Genomic DNA, 20400 nt, shown 5'->3' with positions numbered 1-20400 from the left:
TTAATATGCCTGGGTGTTGTGCCATGAACCCCCTTCTTTGGGGATAGCTCAGCCTGTCTTGGTTGTGAGTGCTGTGTGCCTGACCTGGGACATCGAGGACCAAGGTGCAGCAAGTCTGGGTGACCCCAGTCCAGTCCTGCAGAACGGACTTGCTGGGCAAGGCAGCGTGTGCAGCAAACAGCCTTTCCTCTTCTTCCTAATGTTCTTGGATGAAGACTGATGTTTCTGCAGCCATTCAGTACTAGGCATCTCCCCAAGCCCCTCCTTTTCTGGGAAGAGGCTGCTGTACAGCTGTCAAACTTGAGGCCAGGGTGGAATATCCAGGTGCCTGGAGATGTCTGCTAAAGACAGGACGTGTCTGGGATCACTCAGGTTTGTTTGTCCTCTTTGAAAGGATGAACTTGAGTGAGGCCGGATGCTGTAGGGTGTATCACTTCCTGGGGAGGGTGCTCCATTTTCAACTGTTGGACTGCAGGACCTGATCCAACATTGCTGTGTGTCCTTGTGTGTGTCCAGAGGGGCTGGCCATGGTGAAGGGCAGGCAAGAGATGGGGCTCCAGGGCAAGTTGGGGGGATGCCTGAGCCATCTGACTGTTCTTGCCTGTGCCCAGGGGACATGCTGCGCCTACGCACGGTGCTGGAGGCCATCCAGAAGAACATCCACTCCTCCTCCTTGATCTTCAAGCTGGCTCAGGACGCATTCAAGATTGCCACGCCAGCCGACAGCAACTCTGACACGACACTGCTCAATGTGGCCCTGGAACTGGGGCTCCAGGTATGGGGTGATGCGGGGGTTGCTGGTGGCCCTTCTGCCCCCCACTCCGTGGCAGTGGTGCTGGTGATGGTCTTCCACCAAGCAGGGTGTCCCCCATGGAAGGAGTAAATTGATCCCTGTGTGGTCCTGAGCAGGGGACCTCAGCCCTGGGAAGCGCCTGTGCGCACTGTGGTTTGAGTGGAGGTGGGGCAGTGCCAGGGAGTTGGTAGCCAGTTGAACCAGAGGGATTTGTGGGGAGCACTGCTCGGTTGGGTGGCCTCACTAGAGCCCTGCAGGGCAGCCAGTCACCCCAAGTTTGCCTTGCAGGTGATGCGCATGACCCTGTCCACCCTCAACTGGCGGCGGCGGGAGATGGTGAGGTGGCTGGTGACGTGTGCTACTGAAGTGGGTGAGTTCCATGTGCGCTGGGGGGATCTGGCCTGCATGCAGTGGGAGCGGGATTGGGCATGGATGTCCCTGGCTCATGCCTAGCCCTGAACATCTGAGTTCTCCTGGGTGTCTCATTTCTTCCTGGGTAACTGAATTCACCTCAGAGCACCAGCTGGCAGGGTTGGAACTGGAGCAGTGGCTGGTTTGGAGACTGGGATGGGTGCCCTGTACCTGTGCCAGGCCAGTGGTGCTCTCTGTGCCCTGCAGCACAGTGGTGCAGGTCAGCCTCTGCCTGTCCCCCTCTGCCCTGTCCCTCTTGGGGTAGAGGCAACAGCTCAGCAGTGCTGTGGGCTGGTTTTGCCCTGTCTCCGGGTCTCAGAGGAGCCCCATGAACTGAGCCAGGTTCCAGGGCTGTGCTGTGACCCCTGTGTTTTCTTGCAGGAGTGAGGGCCCTGGTGAGCATCCTGCAGAGCTGGTACTCACTGTTCACTCCCACGGAAGCCACCAGCATTGTGGCAGCCACAGTGATGTCCCACAACACCATCCTGCGCCTGAGCCTGGACTACCCACAGCGGGAAGAGCTGGCCAGCTGTGCCCGCACCCTGGCCCTGCAGTGTGCCATGAAGGACCCCCAGAACTGCGCCCTGTCCGCCCTGACCCTCTGCGAGAAGGACCACATCGCCTTCGAGACTGCCTACCAGATCGTCATCGACGCCGCCTCCACCGGCATGACCTACACCCAGCTCTTCACCATCGCCCGCTACATGGAACACCGGGGCTACCCACTCCGAGCCTTCAAACTGGCCTCGTTGGCCATGACACATCTCAACCTGGCCTACAACCAGGACACGCACCCGGCCATCAATGATGTGCTCTGGGCCTGCGCCTTGAGCCACTCTCTGGGCAAAAACGAGCTGGCAGCCATCATCCCACTGGTGGTGAAGAGTGTGCACTGTGCCACGGTGCTCTCGGACATCCTTCGCCGCTGCACCATGACGGCACCAGGGCTGGCCGGCATCCCTGGGCGCAGGAACTCGGGGAAGCTGATGTCCACCGACAAAGCCCCCCTGCGGCAGCTGCTGGATGCGACGATAAGCGCCTACATCAACACCACCCACTCCCGGCTCACCCACATCAGCCCACGGCACTATGGGGAATTCATCGAGTTCCTCAGCAAGGCCAGGGAGACCTTCCTCCTGGCGCAGGATGGGCACATACAGTTTGCCCAGTTCATTGACAATCTTAAACAAATCTACAAAGGCAAGAAAAAACTGATGCTGCTGGTGCGGGAACGGTTTGGGTGAGCCCCGGCTCCTGCCATGTTCACTGGCAGGGTCTGGCCGCAGCACGGGGACTCGGGAGAGAAGAAGGAAGGAAAGTGGAGATCACCTTCCCCCCCATCGGCAGAGGCTGCTCTGTTCTGGTCTTCTGTTTCTTTTTTTTGTTTGTTTTCTTTCTTTTTTTTTTTTTTTTCTTTTAGTGTTACTCTTTCTTGGATTTAACCATTTCACACACTGAGAGGATCCAGAGATTCCTTGGGCACAAACCAAAAGGCAACCACGGGGAAAAAGGATGGTTCACTCAGCCCCCTGCCCTCCCTTGCCAATACCAAAAGCTAACCTGGAAATCTAATACCTCTTTCCTGAAGGACGTGGTCGCTGGAGGGATACGAAGGTTGCAAAGTGAAAAATCTTTACAATTATGTGGGGAATTTAACAAAAAAAAAAAAGAAAGGAAAAAAAAAAGCGAGCAAAGAAACCTGCGACACTAGAACCTCATGCGTCACCAAAAGCGATGGCTTTGCAGAGCGCTTCTCCTGCCCGCCCGAGACATGCAAACTCCTCTATTTGTGAAGATACTTCAATAAAAACAAGTAAAAGTAACTGTTCTCAGGGATTGCTTACTAAAAGTAACACAAAAAAAAGCATTTATGATACTGTAAATACTATAGTATATGTGTCAATTATTAAATTGTAAAGTTATAATTATTTATAATTCTGTCTTTTATTTGGGGGATACTTGAAATTGTTGTGGGCTGGGGCGATTATTTTTATTATTGCTATTATTATTATTATTGTTATTATTATTATAACTATTATTTAAAAAACCCACACAAAACCACAGACAAAAAGAGGAGGAGGCACGCGAACATTTCTCAGGTTCCCATGGCATCGTCAGCAGCAAGAAGGGTGTGGGGGGGAGGCGAACATCTACTCGACTCACAGCCCTGGGACAGACGGACAGACGGACGGAGGAGCAGGTGCCCAGCGCTGGAGGACAGCGAAGGAAGGAACTCGGGGCGATGCTCGCTCGGACACACGCGGATGCTGGCGATGGAGGACTCGAGCCCATCGCAGGGCGGGTGCAGGGTGCGAGTGCCTGGGCGGGCACCAGGGCTGCCGGCTCCGGGGGAGGGAGGGGCAGCCGCGTCGCCTTCCCGCACCGTTCCCAGCTCCGTGGTGCAGCCAGCGCCCGGCCCTTCCCGGCTCGCCCCGCGCCGGGGGCACACTCCAGCCCCGGGCCAGTGGCTCTCAGTTTTGGTTCATTTCTTTGCCAGCGGGTTGGGAGGGCTGGGGGGACCAGGGCCGGTCTGGGCGGTGACTTGTAGTTAGAGAACGTGCGCTAGTTATCTGCTGTCTGGTTTAATTTTTTGGCAAGTGACTTGTGTCCGCGCTCCGGCCAGGAACCCGATTGTACTCAGTCTCTGTTGCCACCGAAATAGTGGTCTTCAACCAGTCTGTTTCTCTCTTTTTTTCCTTCCCTTTTTTTTTTTTTTTTTTTTTTTTGCGTGCGTGCGTGTATGTGTGTGTGCGACCTCTTCATCTGATGTTTAATAATAAAAGGGATGAACATTACCGCCTGCGTCTCTCCTGCCTTTCTCTGAGGTCAGGGGGTCACACTTGTACAGAGCAGTGTTGCAGTCCCTTGTGGTACCCAGCTCCTGTGCCCCAAGGAGGGGGACAGAGCAGAGACAAGGCACCCTGCCTGCTTCTGAGTGCAATTCCCTGCCACACACAGCGTTAGCAGGTCCTTGCCCATGCTGGAGACACTGCCCGATCCATGCCAGCTCGAGCAGTGTTGGTGCCCATGTGAGCATGCTGCAGTGTGGGATGGGGTGGCAAGGAGTTGCAACTCAGGCTTCTGGGGCTGCCTTTTGCAGGGTTTGCTGATCCCCAGGCAAGCTTGGCTCCGAGGATCAGAGGAGACGAGGAGGTGTCCGTGGGGGAACACTCCAGGACCAGCGGGATGGTCACAAAGAGGCTTTGGGAGCTGGAGGAGGAGTGCCATGGTGCCTCTGCTGTCATCTCAGCCAGTGTGGCAGGGTGCTGGTGGTGGTGTGTCAGAGGTTCTCCTGCCAGTTTTGCCAGTTGTTCCCCCAGGTGAGTCCTGCTGGGTCTCCCAGCCCCTTGAGACTACCCTGTGTTTATGCCACATTGGCCATTCTGACCTGAGCAGGACTGTGGGACAGCTGATGCTAAGCCTCTGCCTGTGGTGGGCTGTGAGCTCCAAGCTCCCAAGCTGTGACCCTGCCAGCCTCAGGCAGCTCACTTTCCCTAGGAGAGCTGAGCACATCCATCGTCAGGAGATGGCTGCTGTGCCCTGGGCTCACATCCTCTGTTTCAAGCATGGACACTGTGCAGCCTGACAGGGAGAGGCATCCCCCCCAAATGACTGCCATCCCTGTTTGCCCATTTTGACCTGCAGGATGGGGTTCAGGAGCTCCCCCTCACCTCACTTGTTCCTCTAGCAGCCTGCCATGACTGCCCATCTCCTTCAGGCCATCCAGTTCCCCATCCACCCAGCCAGAGCCACACAGCTGCTGTGGAGAAGGTGCTGGTTTAATGCTGCAGCCCTGCCTGGAGTGAGCCCTGTGACAATACAGGGATGACTGTGCCCAAACCAGAGTCTTGTCCCCAAGATCCCAGGCTCAGCTGTGCTTGTTGATGTGACGGGAATGAGCATGCACAGCCTCCACAAAGGCACCCACATGTTCAGGATTCATGTCAGGGTAGAGGCCATGGCCCAGGTTGGCAATATAGCGTTGGGTCCCAAAACCCTCCAGCATCTTCTTCACCAGCTCGCCAATCTTCTCCTGTAGGTATGGTAAGAAACCATGCATCAGTCCCATCCAGGCCAGGGTATTTCACCCCCACTAGTACCCCCCCCCCCCCCCCCCCCCCAGCCAGCCTGGGAGACTGCTGGGACACGAGCCAGCACTGCAGGTGGGGAAGCTGAGGCAGAAGGCCATTAACACAGGCTGGAAGTAGCCCTGGTTGCTGGCGATGGCCATAGCTCACCTTGGGTGCATAGAGAGCACACGGATCCAAGTTCCCTTGCAGGGTGACATCTTTTCCTATCTGTGCACTGCAGCAGGGAGGAAGCAGGTGAGTTGTTGCATGTGCTACAGAGGCTAAGGACAGCCTAGTGCCTGCAGCCCCCACCACGGCACACCCAGGACGCCTCAGTGCAGCCCTTAGAGGCTGTAGCATGGCAGCCCAACTATCCCCACCTTTAGAGCAGCAATGTGCAGGCCTGGGATGGCTCAGGGCAGAGGAGGAGGCCAGAGTACCTGGCCTGGGGTCCTGCCCAGACACCTGAGCCCTGTGCCAGACTCTTACCGAGCTTCCTGGGGCCGGATGGTCCAGTCGAGACCAACCACCTCGTAACCGGCGTGGGCCAGGTCGCGCAGGGCGTAGTGCGCATCCTTGGCAAAGATGATCTGGGGAGGGAGGAGATGGGCAGCAGCTGCTCTGAGTCAGACCCCTCTCCACAGGCTGGACTGAGGGAAGCAGGTACCAGGGGATGCACCCCTCTCCAGCAGCCCCCACACGTCAGGGTCAATCCAGGCAGCCCTGACTCACCATGGGCACCAGGGGCAGTGCCTTCTCCTTCAGCTTGCTCTTGACAGCCTGGGCAATATCTCGGATGTAAGGCAGGGCGAAGTCCTGAAACAGCTCCGGGCCCAGGTGCCCTGCATGGGACTCAAACAGCTGGAGTGCCTGCCAGGGACACAGAATCCTTTAGGTTGGAAAAGACCTTTAAGGTTATTGAGTCCGAAGGTTAACCCAGCACTGCCAAATCCACCAGTAAAGCATGTCCCCAAGTGCCACATCTACTTGTCTATTAAATACCTCCAGGGATGGTGATTCAACCACTTTTCCATGGGACTGGGAAAGCAGCACCTCAGTCTCTCCTCCTCCTTCCAGATGCTGGACCCTCTCTGGTCCCTGTGTCCAGTCCCTGCCCTCCTTCCCGGCCCTGTACCCATGCCCCAGGACACACCTGCGCTCCAGCAGCCACTTGCCCCACCAGGTAGTCAATGATGACATCGGCCAGCAGCTGCAGCAGCCGGTGGCTTGCCTTGGGGTGACGGTAGAGCCAGCTCTTGGCCTTGGCCATTGTAGTGGAGCCACCACCCTCAATCATGTAGGACATGAGCGTCCACTGTGGGAAGGAGAGAAGTGAGGAGGGTGATGGAGATGAAAGAAGACACAAAGCCCCAGTCACAATGGTGAACGTAGGACCTGCGAGCAACCCAGAGCCTGGGGCACAGCTGCTCCTGCACTGAATGCTCCCCCTAACGCACCCATGTAGCACCCACAGCTGGGGGTGCCATAGCTGGTGTCACCCCAGGAAAGCAGACGAGCCCATCAGGGGAACCCACACGGAGGAGCCACATCACCTACCGGTGCCCCCGAGAAGCCGATGAGGGGCACCTTGCCCTCCAGGCTGTGTCGTGTCAGTGTGATGGCCTGGAAGACGTAACCTAACTCCGCGGTGACATCCACCTTCTGTCGCAGTTTCAGCAGATCCTCCACCTCCTTCAGGGGCTCTGTGAACGTCGGTCCATTGCCAGGGACCATGACAACCTCCATGCCCAGTGCCTGGGGACAGGGAAAATGGAGAATGGGGCAGCCCTGAACTCTGCCCCATTACCAGCTGCTGTTCCCCATGGCCATGGCTCTCACCTGGGGCACCACCAAGATGTCAGAGAAGATGATGGCAGCATCCAGGGGGAATCGTCTTAGTGGCTGCACAGGAGAAGCAATGTTAGTGAGGGGTTGTGACTCCCTCCCCATGGAAGACCTGGTCAAGCCCATGGGGTACTGGAGTCCCCAGGGGCTGCACAATTTCCTGAGACCACCCAGGATGGCCAGAACCAAGGTTTTTCCCCATCTGGGCAGGGAGAGGGGACACACAGACCCCCGAGTGGTGCTCACCTGCAGCGTCAGCTCACAGCACAATTTGGGGCTCCGGCAAGTGGCAAAGAAATCCTGTGACGCCCGTGTCTCCCGAAACTCTACAAGGGATCAGCACAAATGTTACCAGCTGCTTGCTGATGCCCTCTCGCCACCCCCCCACACCTCCGCCGCTCACCTGGCAGGTAGCGCCCCGCCTGCCGCATGCACCACACCGGGACGTGCTCTGTCTCCTCCCCGCGCGCCGCGCGCAGGAACGTGTCGTTCTTCAGCTTGGGGAAGCCTTTGGGGCTGTGGAGCAAAGAGCAGGTACAGACTGTCACCCATGATTCTGGGTGCCCTGCCAGGCCCCCACGGCTGGGGCAGAGGGTGCCAGCGTCAGCGGCTCGTCCCCACTTCCTGACCGCAGAAGAGGCTTGCGCCTAGCTGTGACAAACGTGATAAATTCTCCCCACCACAGTCCAGGACCTCTTCCTGCAAAGGAGAGCGGGCCCCCCACCCCGGGAAGAGGCGATGCCATGCCCAGGGCCCGCGAGATTAAGTTATCAGGGCCACCAGTTGCTCCCGCCAGGAGAGATTTGGGACGAGCGGGGCGGGCAGTTCTGCATTTCTCCCCCCGTCTGTGCCAGACAACGCGTCCCCAGGCTCCCCCGTCCCCAGCCTCCCCGCCGCGGGGCTGCTGGAGCCCGGCCTGCCCCGGGGAGGGGGACCCCGGCAACCGCGGGGCCTATGGGAACAAAGTCCCCAAAATCTCCACTTGGGACCAGTGACTTAACTACCACACCGGTGGCCTTGGTGATCCCTCCCAGTGCAGGATCAGCAACACTCGCCCAGAGCCTCTCCAGTGACCCAGTACCGGACTCTTGTGCCAGCACCATAACCCCAGGGCCACTCCAGTGCATCAGCAGTGTCCCCAGAGCCACACCAGTGTCCCCAGTACAGGATCTCAACACGAAAGCACTATCCTGGTGATAGCACTACCCAGCGCCCCCATAGTGCCAGATCGCCATTCCCAGAGCCACACCAGTATCCCCCGTGCAGGCCTCGGTGCCTGCCCCCATCACCACACTAGGAAGGAGCGCAGGCCTGCCTGGTCCCGGTTACTCACAGGAGCCGCTCGCCACCCTCCATCCTCCTGCGCCGCTCCCCGGCCTCTCCGTTGCCTCCCGACGCGGCGCGGTCCACCCCGTCCCGCCCCCGTCCCGCCCCGCCGGCGCCGCCATCTCGACGTACTCCCGCCTCTCCTCCCGCCGCCATCTTTCCCCGCCCCCCTGCCCCGTTTCCCGCCCCTCCGTACGCTGCCATCTTGCCCGGCGCCTTGCTCCTCCGTACGTGACACGGGCGCCGCCATCTTGCCCTACGTCTGCCCCGCCGGGCGCCGCCATCTTGCCTGTCGGCGGGCGGGGTTCGGCCGTAAACCGGAGCGGCGCGGAGCCGGTGCCCGGAGCGCGATGAGGGCAGGCGGGGAGGCCCCGCACCAGGTGCTGGGCCGGCTGCGGTTCCTGCTGCAGTGCAGCGAGTGCTTCCGCCGCGCCCAGGCGTTGCCCGCCGCGCTCTGCTACGTGCCGCGGGAGGTGCAGTACAAGATCTGCAAGGACCCCTCGGCCGCCGCGGCCGCCGCCGCCCGCAGCCTGCTCAGCGTGTGGGACAGCCCGGGGCCGGCGCGGGGCGGCAAGCGGGCGGCGCGGGCCACGATCGAGGTGCGGAAGGGCGGCTGCCTGCGCGCCACCGGCGAGGAGTACTGCAACGGCGCCGGGCTCTGGGTCAAGCTCAGCAAGGTAACGCCGGTGCGGCGGCCCGCGAAGGGCCCGGCCCGGCCCCGCCTGACCGCCGGCTGTCCCCACAGGAGCAGCTGGAGGAGTACCGGAGCGGCTGCGATCTCGAGGAGGGCTGGGTGCTGGTGTGCAAGCACGCCGACGGCGGGGACCGGCTGGTGCCCGTGGAGTCCACGGAGCGGATCCAGCGGCAGCAGCAGCTGTTTGGGGTGGACTACAAACCCGTCATCAGGTACGGGGCCGCCGCGGTGTCCCGCTGGGTCCCCGGGAGCGCGGAGGTCCTCACCCCTATACGGGCTCGGGATGCTGCCCCACGGCCCTCCTGCCTTGGGCTGGGGAACCCCGGCCTGCTTGGACAGGTTTCATGGAAGTGAGGCAAGAGGGATGCCGGATGTGGAGTGAACCGAGTTTGGCTCGGGCACTGTGCTTGTCACATGCCCATCGGGGTGTGGAAGGAGTAGATGTGGTTAGAAAGGAAAGGGCAGCGGATGATGCTTGAGGCGATGAAGGATGCAGCACGGTGGGGTCTTAAACCCAAACCTTCCCCTTACAGCTACTCCTCGATCACCAGCTTCTTGTTCCTCATTCCTTCCACTTCTCCATTGTTTTAGATGGGAACAGGTGGTGGATCTGACATACTCCCTGCGCCTCGGAGCAAAGCCCAGGCCTATGGAGCAGGATGAAGCCGCAGTAGAGAAGCTTCGGTATGAACTTCTGCTATGGTGGGGGACAAGCTGCTCTCTCTCTCTGGCTGCCCAGACAGCCATCTCCTGCAGACATGGGGGAGAGGGGGTAAGACAGGCAGCTCTGTCTTCCTAGGCATATCTAGCACAGTCTTGTCCTAGATATGCCTGCAAAAAGCAGTAAACAGAGCAAGACAATGTGGACCTTCCTTTTTTTTCCCATTAGCCTGGCTACCTCTGGCTCTCCAGACCCAGTAATCTCTTTTCCCTGCTAGGTTTGTGCCCCCAACATGGACTTACGAATGTGATGAAGACCTGGTACATTTCCTGTATGACCACATTGGGAAGGAGGATGAGAACTTGGGCAGCGTTAAGCAGTACGTGGACAGCATCGATGTCTCGTCCTACACGGTGGGTTAAAGGGATGAGGCTGCATCAGCCCCGCTGTGCCGTGGGGCTGGAGAGCATGGATAGTGCTTGCTGTGCTGCTCTTGCCTGGACTGGACTCTGAGGATATGGGAGAAGAGCCTGGGGAGCATCATGCAGCATGCTGTGCAATGTAACCCCTGGAGTGACAGTGTTTTGAGAAGCCAATACTAATATTAGCTGCTAAGCTGATTTTGGGGAGCGTTTGATACCCTGTGCTGTGTGTGTGAGACCCCAGAGCACCTCAGAAGGTCAGCCCCAGTGTCCTGTGTGCTCTGCGCTCCCAGTGTCTACCCACAGCCCAGCAAAGGGAATGAGCCAATGTGACATCCTCTGACACTAAGATTCATGATAAAAATAACCACTAAAGAGAAGTTAATCATACCCCCATCTGATCTTTCTTTCATTCACTTGCCCTCTTCCAGGAGGACTTCAATGTGTCATGCCTGACCGACAGCCATGCTGACACCTACTGGGAGAGTGATGGGTCCCAGGGCCAGCACTGGGTGCGGCTCAACATGAAGAAAGGCACCATTGTCAAGTGAGTCATCTCTGCTGTACATGCTAGCTTGTGACTGGGGCAAACTTTGCCTCTCCCTCTCTGCCTGAGTGTCATGGCCCAAATTTGCCCTGTGCTCCCTGCCCCTCAGCCCTTACTCTTGCTCTGGGCTTGAAGGGATCTTAGCATTGTCACAGGTACCTGGGAATCCCAGCTCGGTAACAGTGTGACCAGGTGATGAGGGGGAGTAGTGATAGGTGTTCAGATGCAGTTGCCTTCTCATGTCCTGCTTCCTTTTGCAGGAAGTTGCTGCTGACAGTGGATACCACTGATGAGAACTTCATGCCCAAGCGGGTCGCTGTGTATGGGGGCGAGGGGGACAATCTGAAGAAACTGAATGACGTCGGCATTGACGAGTGAGTGTGTGGAGGTGCACAAAGTGTCATGGCTCTTGCAGGGGCCCAAGGTGCTGAACACTGGCCTTAAGCAGTCATGCAGCACCAGCCAGGCTCTCTGGGATGCAGGTTCACTCTGCCCAAAATGGCATGGTCCAGTTGTCAGGGCTCTCCTGATTCGATTGTGGGACACATCAGAATCATGGTACCTGAACCGGAGTCACCAGGAGGTTCAGGCATTCACCTGTGTTGTAGGCAATTGGTCTGAGTTCTTGCCATAGGCTCCCATTTCAAACGATGCAAACCCTCTTCCCTTACAAGTGTCTGAGTGGATTTTGGCAAGAAGAGTAAGGGAGCAGCCCATCAGTCCTCATCTGTGCTGTGTTTACAGGAGCTATATTGGGGATGTGTGCATCCTTGAGGACATGACAACACACCTGCCTGTCATCGAGATCAGGATTGTGGAGTGCAGAGGTAGGGCTGGCTATTGTGGCCCCATCCATAATGCATCTGTAAGATACTGTACACTAAGAGTTTATTCTGTGACTTGTACTTCTTCTCCCTGTGGGCTGTTTTAGATGAGATGCAAAAGAGCCCTGGGAAACTCCTGGGAGATCTGAAGTTTTGCAGGTTCTCAGCTTTCATCCTATCTTTCTCTGCCTTCAATTGTTTAATTCTTTTTTCCTGTAAATGCCCCGCTTCTTCTTCACAGAGGTATTTGAGGCTTTTGGTGCCCAGCCCCAGAGCTCGTGGAGCTGGTACATTCCTACTGTTTCTGCTTAATAGACTTCCCCCACTTTATTTAAGGCTTGCTTTCTTGTGATCTTAGCGTATCATCCATGGTCTTCCTTGGCAGATGATGGAATTGATGTTCGTATCCGAGGCATCAAAATCAAATCCTCCCGGCAGCGGGACTTGGGGCTCAGTGCTGACATGTTCCAGTTGCCCAATTTGGTGCGTTACCCTCGCCTGGAAGGGACTGACCCTGACCTGCTGTACCGACGGGCTGTGCTCATTCAAAGGTACTGTGTGGAGGGGAGCAGACAGGTGCCTTTGCCTGCGGGGATTGGTGCCATCTCTAGCGTGTACATGACTGGAAGCTGTAAAACTGTGACACTTCCCTTGAGACAGACATCCTGGACACTGGAGAAAATAGCAGTCATTTGGGAACAAAGTGAGCTCTCTAGGGTAGCTCCCCCATGCTTTCAGAGGAGATCCGTAGCTCAGGTTCACAGTGTCTTGTGTGTCAAAAGCACAACATATCTGTGCAGTGTGGGGGGCAGGTACATGCAGAGTGCATTGTGAAGGGTGCAAGATCCCTTCAGTGCAGGGAGTGGGAATTTAGTACCAAAGACTCCATGATGTAAAAAACTGTGCTGGGTTTGGTTTGGATCAGTTATTTTTCTGCTTGTGTTCAGGGGTGTGTGGTCTGGAATAGACTTGTGCAGATCGCCATTGCTCCTTGTTGCAATACCTTCTTCTTTGGGATTTAGGTTCATCAAGCTCTTGGACAGTGTCCTGCATCACTTGGTGCCAGCCTGGGACCACACTGTTGGCACATTCAGCAAACTCAAGGTGAACAATTGGCTCTGTGTCTCATTGGGGCCTCAGTCTGGCAGGAGGATGGTGCTCGGGCTGTGGCAAGGGAGGCAGCTGGAGGGAAATACCTGTCTGAGCTCAGGTCATTAACACTGTGGAAGGTGACATTGTTTATTTTCCTGCTAAACTGGTGATGTGGAAGCATGTAGCTGTGGGCTAACAAGTGGACTCAAACAGAGCATTTCACCCTCAAAGGGACTTGGACCACAGCAGCACTGGGCATGCAAGCTGGACGCACATCCCCTCCGAGATCTCAGCCCAGGACACTCTGTTCCTGCACTTCCTGCCAGCAGCTTTGAGCTGGCTTGTCCAAACATCAAGGCTTTTATCAGTAACATTTTTCCTGGCTTTAATAAGCTTTTGCTTTTCATCCTTTGCATAGTGCTGAGTTCATCCCTCCAGTTGTCTGTTTTCCTTACATCCTCTCCAAGAATACACATGCTGGATTTTTTTGGGATAGACCCATTCTGTGTGTTTCCAGGCCTAGTGTCAGAAAGCACTGTAATTCCTGTGCCTGGTCAACATGTGACCCAAAGCATTTGAGGATTCTTGTTTGTTTGGAGGAGCTGGCTTTGATTACAACTAAAAGGGATAGTAAGATCAGTGTTCTGGTAAGAGTGAGGGTAAAGGAGAGTCTAAGCAATACTGGAGTGTGAGCATCAGATGACAGCTGGTGCATTGAGGGCTGAGCTTGTTATCTGCCTTAAGCCAGAATGCAGAGTCTTTCAGAGGCAGAGGGGGAGCAAATACTGTCAATGAGAATGTGTCTGTGTGGGAAGGCCCTGGGAAAGGGAGAAACCTGGAGGTGCAATGGCTTCAGCAGGAAGTAGGTGACATGTTTTGTGCATCCCTGTTGACAGCACATCAAGCAGTTCTTGCTGCTGTCCAAGAAGCGCACAGCTCTCATTACCCAGTGTCTGAAGGACTCAGAGACCAGCAAGCCCAACTTCATGCCAAGGCTCTACATTAACCGACGCCTGGCCATGGAGCACCGGGACAACCCTGCCCTGGACCCCAGCTGCAAGAATGCTGTCTTCACCCAGGTACTGTCCCTCCTGCGAGGGTCCCTGCTGCTCTGGGGAGAGTGGGGCATCCCAAAATCAAAATGATCTGCATAAAGATGGGTGGAAGGGACAGCTTGGACCTGGAGATAGCCCAAGCCTTCAAGGCCTCTTCACATGACTCACAGGCTCCATAATTACATGTGCTGATGGTCCCATATCCAGGAATAACATCTAGGAGGGATTTGGGATCTCTGAGTTGGAATCTGTATTCTGTCCTGGATGCTTTCTGTGGCATGTTGTTAATGGAGAGTGTAACAATCTTGTTGCACTGAAAAGGCAGCAAAGAATTCTCGTGTGACAACGATCAAGTAGCTGCATACAAGTCCTGTGTTGTGGTTTTACAGCAGTGCTGATCTTCCTGTGTGCATTCTCTCCCCACTTCTGAGAGATCTGGGGTTCTGTGTGTGCACAAGCACCCCAAACTGCTGTGAGGCTTGGTGTACCTGCCTTCACCTGGCACTAGTTCCCCTGTAGAGGGGATACCAACCTTGATTGTCTCTGCTTGTTGCAGGTATATGAAGGCCTGAAACCCTCAGACAAGTTTGAAAAGCCTCTAGATTACAGGTAAGGAGTGTCTGGGTGAGGGAACGCACCATGCAGTGCTGGGAGCTATGTCCTGTCACAGCAGGGTGTTTGGGAAGCCTACGTCCTATATTCTGGAGAGGGTGTTGTAGGACAGGAGCCAGCTCAGCCATGGGATCAGGGCCCATTCCCCAAGGTGTCACCTTCCTACTGAGGATGCAGCTGTCTCTGGAGGTTGAGCTCTTGTCCTGCTTTAAGGCCAGGCTGCTCCACCGTAGTCCCTTGGTGCTCCTGCTGTGCTTGTCCCAGCACCTCCTTGGCTCTGAGCAGCACCTCAGGCGATGCCTGGTTCTCCACAGGTGGCCGTTGCGTTATGACCAGTGGTGGGAGTGCAAATTTATCGCAGAGGGCATCATCGACCAAGGTAGGGGCTGCGGGGGGCCAGGGCTCCTGTGGAGCACACGGGGGTTGATGAGGTGACTGTTGCTCTAGGGGCTCTTGTTTGGTCCCAGTGTTAATTCCCATGGAGGAGAGAGGGAAGGCAGGTTGCCTTGTCCTGCCACCCCTGGGTATGTCCCAGATAAGGGGTGCTGTTTGGTGGGAGGTGGACTAAACCTCCATTAGTCACTAACAGCAGTTTTACCAGTGCCATTGACCCTTCTGGCTGTTCTCCACAGGCCAAGCAGTGATGTTATTTCTCCTGTCTTACTTTTTCCAGTGCCATAAGGCTCTAACAGAAGCCTTCTGCTCAATCCAGGCCCAGGTTGGGCCAGAATTCCTCATCTTTGCTCCATATCTCTGAGGATCAGCACATGGGGAGTTCACATCACTAAAAATGCCCTTCTTTTGGGATTGCAGGTGGTGGTTTTCGGGACAGCCTGGCGGACATGTCAGAGGAGCTGTGCCCCAGCTCAGCAGACACCCCCGTGCCTCTGCCCTTCTTTGTGCGCACGTCCAACCAGGTGCTGTGTATCGGGATGTTTGGGGCAAACCCTTGCATACCTGGCAATGCAGTGTTGTCCCTGTCCCCTTGCATGCCAGGGACATACCTACTTTTGTGGGTCCAGAGCTTTTCTTTGTGAGGGGTGGGTAGTTTGCTTTGTGGCATTTCATTTTAGAGTATGCTGACAAGTGCCTGGATACTGGTCTCTCACTGGGAATACTGCCAAGGGGGATGGGGGGTTTAGCCCACTTCTGCTGTGAGAAGTGCCCAGGGGCATGGCAGGAGTGATCTGTGGTGTTTCATGCTGTGCTGAAATTATGACTTGGAGTTTTGCCTCCCACTCCTGCAGGGTAACGGCACTGGAGAAGCCAGGGACATGTATGTCCCCAACCCCTCCTGTAAGGACTTCCCAAAGTATGAGTGGATCGGGCAGATCATGGGAGCAGCTCTGAGGGGCAAGGAGTTTCTGGTAAGTTTTCAACCCTGTCCTTGTGAGGAGATTTGCTGCAAAGGGAGTTGTTAGCTCTCTTCTGCAGCCTGTCCCAGCAGGAGCATGGGAAAGCTCCGTGGTCACACACTGGGACAAGAGGTATTTGGGGCCAAGAAGTTTGAAGAACTCACAGCCTAAGTTTTGGGGGATGCTGCTGAGAGCTTGGGAGATAGTGTCTGGTCTTTACTCAGCTACAATGAGCTCTGCATGTGGAGGAGGAAGTAGGGAAGATCCTTTGTGTCTGCATTGTTGAGTCCTATCTCCATCTTTGGGATGTCTCATTTTGACACAAATTCAATAAAATCTCTGGTTTTCTTCAGGTCCTGGCTCTTCCTGGCTTTGTATGGAAACAATTAACAGGGGAAGAGGTCAGCTGGAGCAAAGACTTCCCTGCTGTGGATTCAGTGTTGGTGAGAAGGACGGGGAGGCTGTGCCTATGCTATTCCTTGTGGCACTCAGCAAGGCAGTGATTTGTGTCCCTGTCCTCAAGTACTGGCTTCCTCCTATGATATGTCAAATAAACACAACAAAGGGCAACTTTTAGCTGTAGGACGCACCAAATGCTGTTATAGAGACACAGCCATGCTGACTGCTGCTTCAAGCATGCAATGGTCCAGGGTCTGCTAAACAGCTTTAGGGCAGCATATCCCATGTTGTGTCACTGTCACTTGTCTGGGAAGGGAGAACATGAGGACTTGGGCACATCACTGCTCACTGGCCATCTCTCTAACATGCACTTACTTGGGGCCTGGACAGGTGAAGCTGCTGGAGGTGATGGAAGTCATGGACAAAGACACCTTTGAGTTCAAATTTGGGAATGAGCTGACCTACACGACAGTGCTGAGTGACCAGCGCATGGTGGAGCTGATCCCCAACGGCAGCAACACCGCTGTGCGCTACGAGGACCGCAAGGAGTTCATCCGCCTGGTGCAAAAGGCTCGGCTGGAGGAGAGCAAGGAGCAGGTGACACTGTCCCACCGTGTGGGTGGTCATTGGCTCCCAGAGACATGCCCACAGCCTGTTTCTGGTAAAATGCACCATGGTTAGTGTCCCTGTGCTCATTAGGGCAATGGTATCCAACCCTTTCGGTGATGTCCTGGAGCCTGTGGAGTTATTGAGAAGCAAAGTGGCTTTAGTAGCATGGGTGATAGGGAGTTTTACTCACGGCTCTGACACAGGCTTTCTGAATGATCAGGGATGCAACTCTCTGGGATCGTGTCCCCTTTCTTCAGGTTCCTTGGAGCATGTGCTGAGCAGTCACATGGCTTGAATCCAGAAGAGTCCCTAGGCTCAACCATGAGTCCGGGAAATGGGCAAGACATGCTGCTTACCTGTCTTGTCTCCTTTTCAGATCATGGCCATGCAGGCTGGGCTGCTGAAGGTGGTACCCCAAGCTGTTCTTGACCTCCTTACATGGCAGGAGCTGGAAAAAAAGGTCTGTGGAGACCCTGAAGTCACAGTTGATGCCCTGAAGAGGCTCAGTAAGTGAAGGGCTTTGCTGAAAACTTCCTGGAAACAAGACTGTCTTCTGTCTGTGCTGGCACAAGAAGTGTGGGAGGCCTTTCTTACAATGAGAATATGGGCCTGTGTACTTCTTGCCTTTAGCTGGGTGCTGATGGGGGTAGGAGTGTCCCTTGACTCCATGCTGGGCCTCAGACTAGAGGCTGGGGCATCCCTAGGCCGCTAGTATCTGAGCCCCTGTGGAGCCGAGATGCGTATCTGGCTGTGCTTCCTGGGAGGGGCCTGACTATGTATGTTGCTTGGACCTTGGGGTCTATGTGGTCACATCCTGCAGGCACCCAGGGGTTTCTTTCTGCACTGCCAAAGAGGGAGGAGCTCAGATCTTTATTAAACCCCTTTTCTGTATCCTGACAGCCCGGTTTGAGGACTTTGAGCCACAGGACACCCGTGTTCAGTACTTCTGGGAAGCACTCAACAACTTCACTAATGGTGAGCAATTTGCTCTGTCCCTGCATATCTTGTGCCATGACAGCTCCTGTCTGCTGGCTGGGAGGCAAACCACTCAAGGAAAGCAAGGAGCTAGGCTGAAGGGACTGCTTGCTAATGCTGGAGATACCTGAAAGTGGCTGTACTGCATCTCACATCCCTCTAGGGTTTGCTGATGTCTTTGCTTTTCCTTCACAGAGGATCGCAGCCGCTTCCTCAGATTTGTCACTGGCAGAAGCCGCCTTCCAGCACGGATCTACATCTATCCAGACAAGATGGGGTAAGTCCATTCTTCTGTACACTGCAAGGCTAACAGATCCCACACCACAGGGGTGTGTTGTCTGGGCTCCCCACCTTGCTGGCCTGCTGGTTCTAACCAGTCTGAAACCTTCTCCACAGCTCAGAGACAACAGACGCTTTGCCAGAGTCATCCACCTGCTCCAGCACTCTCTTCTTGCCCAACTATGCCACGTAAGTTTTGGTGCTTCCCTGTGTCTGGCGGACTCTGTGTCTGGGCTCTCTTCTTAACCTTGGTGCTGACCCATGAGGCCCCATCACTTTGCCACACTTATGTCCCCTGCCTGTCCCACGTGGCTGCTGGGTTTCTCTGTGTGAGTCCCTGGTGAAGCATATCCTCCATTTCAGAAAACATCTTGTCCTCTCAACTGGCCAATGCAGCAATGGCAGCTCCTCCTTATATTTTTTTTTTCCCTTCCTGCCATCCCTAGAGCCAAGGTATGTGAAGAGAAGTTGCGCTATGCTGCCTATAACTGCGTGGCCATTGACACAGATATGAGTCCGTGGGAAGAGTGATGTCACAGCCTGACCAAGCAGCATGGATAATTGTTCAAGAAAACCATGCAGTGGGAAGAGTTCCCTTGTCCCCACGGGATGTGTATATATAATAAATATATAGATGTGTGAAGCCTGGCTCCCGACAGTGAACATGGAGGGTTGGGTATTCAGCAGGGTGGGAGCTAGCTTGGATTGTAAATGTGGTTGTGGTGATGGAACCCTGGCCAAGCTCTCATGTATCAGAAGGGTCTGGTAGGCTTTTGTAATGAGTTTCTTCTCCACGTCTTCTTGTAGCTCCACAATGCTCGCTCCTGCCAGGCTGCACTCTGCTCAAACAAAAGTGGGGTAAGGAGGTAAAGCTGCACAGCAGCTTACAGCACAGGACAGAGAACTGAGAGCTGCTGCTGAGACTGTGGGGTGGCCAAGATGCTCAGTGTGTCCTGACCACACTCCTTTGCCTTGTTCCTGCTCTCACATGAGGTCAATGGAAATAAGATCATTCATCTAGGATTAAGAAGAATGGGGCAGGCTGGTGGTAGGTGCTGCAGGGGTGTCTTTGGCCACCAGGTGTCACAACAGACCTGCACAGCAGGACTATGGGTGCTTCCAAAGGGACTCCCACGTTTCTACGTTACACAAAATCTGAGTTCCTGTGGTTCCTGGCACCTCTTGTACAGCAGTGACTGCTGGGGAAGCTGCTCCCTCACAGTGGGTGGGAGCTGTCTGCTTCCCTTTTGTTCTTTTAGTTCTGCATCCAGCATGCTGGTGGCCTGGCAGCTGTTCTCCCAGGCTCTTTGAGCTTCAGTTTACCCCTGAAAGCCAGTGTTAAAACTAATTTATTCTAGTTCTCGTGGAGATCTGCCCTCAGGGCCAAGTTCATCTTCCAGACTGCAGAGGTTAAAGCAGTAGGAGGCATGGCAGTGTCAGGCTCTGCTCCCTTCCCCCGTCCGTGGGAAGGGACATGGAGGTTTCAGGTGAGCAGGAAAAGTGTTTGCCCTAGGGCAGTGTAGAAACTGGGTACCAAGAGCTGGAGGTCCTTGAGCAGATGGACATGTGCTGTGTGAGTGAGGAGTGGGCAATGAAACCTTTACAACTTCTTGGAAACATTTGTGGATCTTCCCAGCTCCGGGCAGGGCTAGTCATTGCCTAGCACTGGGAGATACTAGATGTTAATCTACATTTATACCCCCAGTTCCATCTTCAGCATGTGTGGTCTGTTGGACCACCACTACTGTGAGTCACAGAGTCACTGGGGCTGATGCTGTGTGTTAAGATTTATCCTGTCTTAATGTTTCATGGCTTTTTCTCCTCTGTTGAAGGAGTCTATCATCCAGAAATTGCTTGCAGTTGTAAACAAAGTCCTTCCCTTCACAAGTTTCTTTTAAAATGTGTCTTCCCAGATCTGCCAAGGAAGGTTGTTACTAATAGGGATGTAGGACCAGGGAGGAGTATGTGCTGCCATCTCCTGCTTTGTGGTGAATGGAGAGAGCACAGGGTGAATGGGGAAGCTGTTTATGGCAGCCCTTGCCTGCAGCAGGGCCTTCCATGCTCAGCTGGGTGGGTGGGAAGTCCTGTCTGCTGGAGGAGGTCTTTTGTAAATCCTAGAGTTGTCTCAGAATTGATCTCTGTGGCTTTGTGGCCGATTCCAACCACCAGTGTGGACAGGAACAGGAGCAGAGCCAGTGTGATACTTTTCCGTGCTGGTGGCTGAGTCACTTCCTAGGGTGTCTGTTTTACATGGGCATGAGTAAGCTGGTGAAAGGACTTTGATCTGCTGGTTTGTCCTCAGTCAGGAGCGTTGAGGAAGAAGGCTGCAGCAGCAAGCTAGGATTTAAAATGAGCCATCTGAAAAGGGACTGACATTGGGATGGAATTCATACTGCTTTTTCCAACCTTGCCCACTTGCCTCTACAGGAGA

The 20400-nt window shown here is 55.1% G+C and overlaps 3 protein-coding genes across 4 annotated transcripts in view; 2 read left to right on the top strand and 1 right to left on the bottom strand.

Moving 5' to 3' along the window:
* ZSWIM5 (zinc finger SWIM-type containing 5) overlaps nt 1-4097 on the top strand; it is a 97140-nt gene extending 93043 nt beyond the window's left edge. The window contains exons 12-14 of the mRNA XM_082287466.1: nt 612-775; nt 1082-1163; nt 1586-4097. Of these exons, the coding sequence (XP_082143592.1) occupies nt 612-775; nt 1082-1163; nt 1586-2448 (1109 nt within the window). The 3' untranslated portion in view covers nt 2449-4097. The remainder of the gene's footprint in view (nt 1-611; nt 776-1081; nt 1164-1585) is intronic.
* An 827-nt stretch (nt 4098-4924) lies between these two features.
* Nucleotides 4925-8649, bottom strand: UROD (uroporphyrinogen decarboxylase; the record flags this gene model as incomplete). The annotated part of the gene is made up of 10 exons (XM_082287312.1): nt 4925-5237; nt 5443-5509; nt 5764-5864; nt 6007-6144; nt 6428-6589; nt 6832-7029; nt 7114-7176; nt 7366-7445; nt 7523-7635; nt 8453-8649. 10 exons carry the CDS (start codon nt 8647-8649, stop codon nt 5073-5075), a joined length of 1284 nt encoding a protein of 427 aa, XP_082143438.1. The 3' UTR covers nt 4925-5072.
* A 31-nt stretch (nt 8650-8680) lies between these two features.
* Nucleotides 8681-18612, top strand: LOC309576196 (E3 ubiquitin-protein ligase HECTD3-like). 2 transcript variants are annotated; one of them, XM_082287311.1, is made up of 21 exons: nt 8681-9044; nt 9191-9351; nt 9731-9823; nt 10078-10213; nt 10654-10769; nt 11030-11143; nt 11514-11596; nt 11979-12144; nt 12616-12697; nt 13582-13764; nt 14297-14349; nt 14667-14731; nt 15166-15269; nt 15600-15719; nt 16061-16150; nt 16497-16703; nt 17092-17221; nt 17616-17690; nt 17886-17967; nt 18087-18158; nt 18416-18612. In XM_082287311.1, exons 1-21 carry the CDS (start codon nt 8796-8798, stop codon nt 18498-18500), a joined length of 2466 nt encoding a protein of 821 aa, XP_082143437.1. In that variant the 5' UTR covers nt 8681-8795; the 3' UTR covers nt 18501-18612. The 2 variants fall into 2 exon arrangements, with proteins under 2 accessions (XP_082143437.1, XP_082143436.1); XM_082287310.1 differs by having other exon boundaries at nt 8681-9122.
* The last annotated feature ends 1788 nt before the right edge of the window (nt 18613-20400 follow it).

The sequence above is a fragment of the Coloeus monedula genome (assembly GCF_965178545.1).
Source record: "Coloeus monedula genome assembly, chromosome: 9".
Classification (NCBI taxonomy): Eukaryota; Metazoa; Chordata; class Aves; order Passeriformes; family Corvidae; genus Coloeus; species Coloeus monedula.
This window is presented reverse-complemented; position numbering and strand designations above follow the sequence as displayed.

Coding starts and splice junctions, on each gene's coding strand:
- LOC309576196 (XM_082287310.1), top strand. CDS start 8,796: ATGAGGGCAGGCGGGGAGGCCCCGCACCAGGTGCTGGGCCGGCTGCGG. Junction 17,691..17,885: donor ACTCAACAACTTCACTAATG/GTGAGCAATTTG, acceptor TTTCCTTCACAG/AGGATCGCAGCCGCTTCCTC. Junction 18,159..18,415: donor TTCTTGCCCAACTATGCCAC/GTAAGTTTTGGT, acceptor TGCCATCCCTAG/AGCCAAGGTATGTGAAGAGA.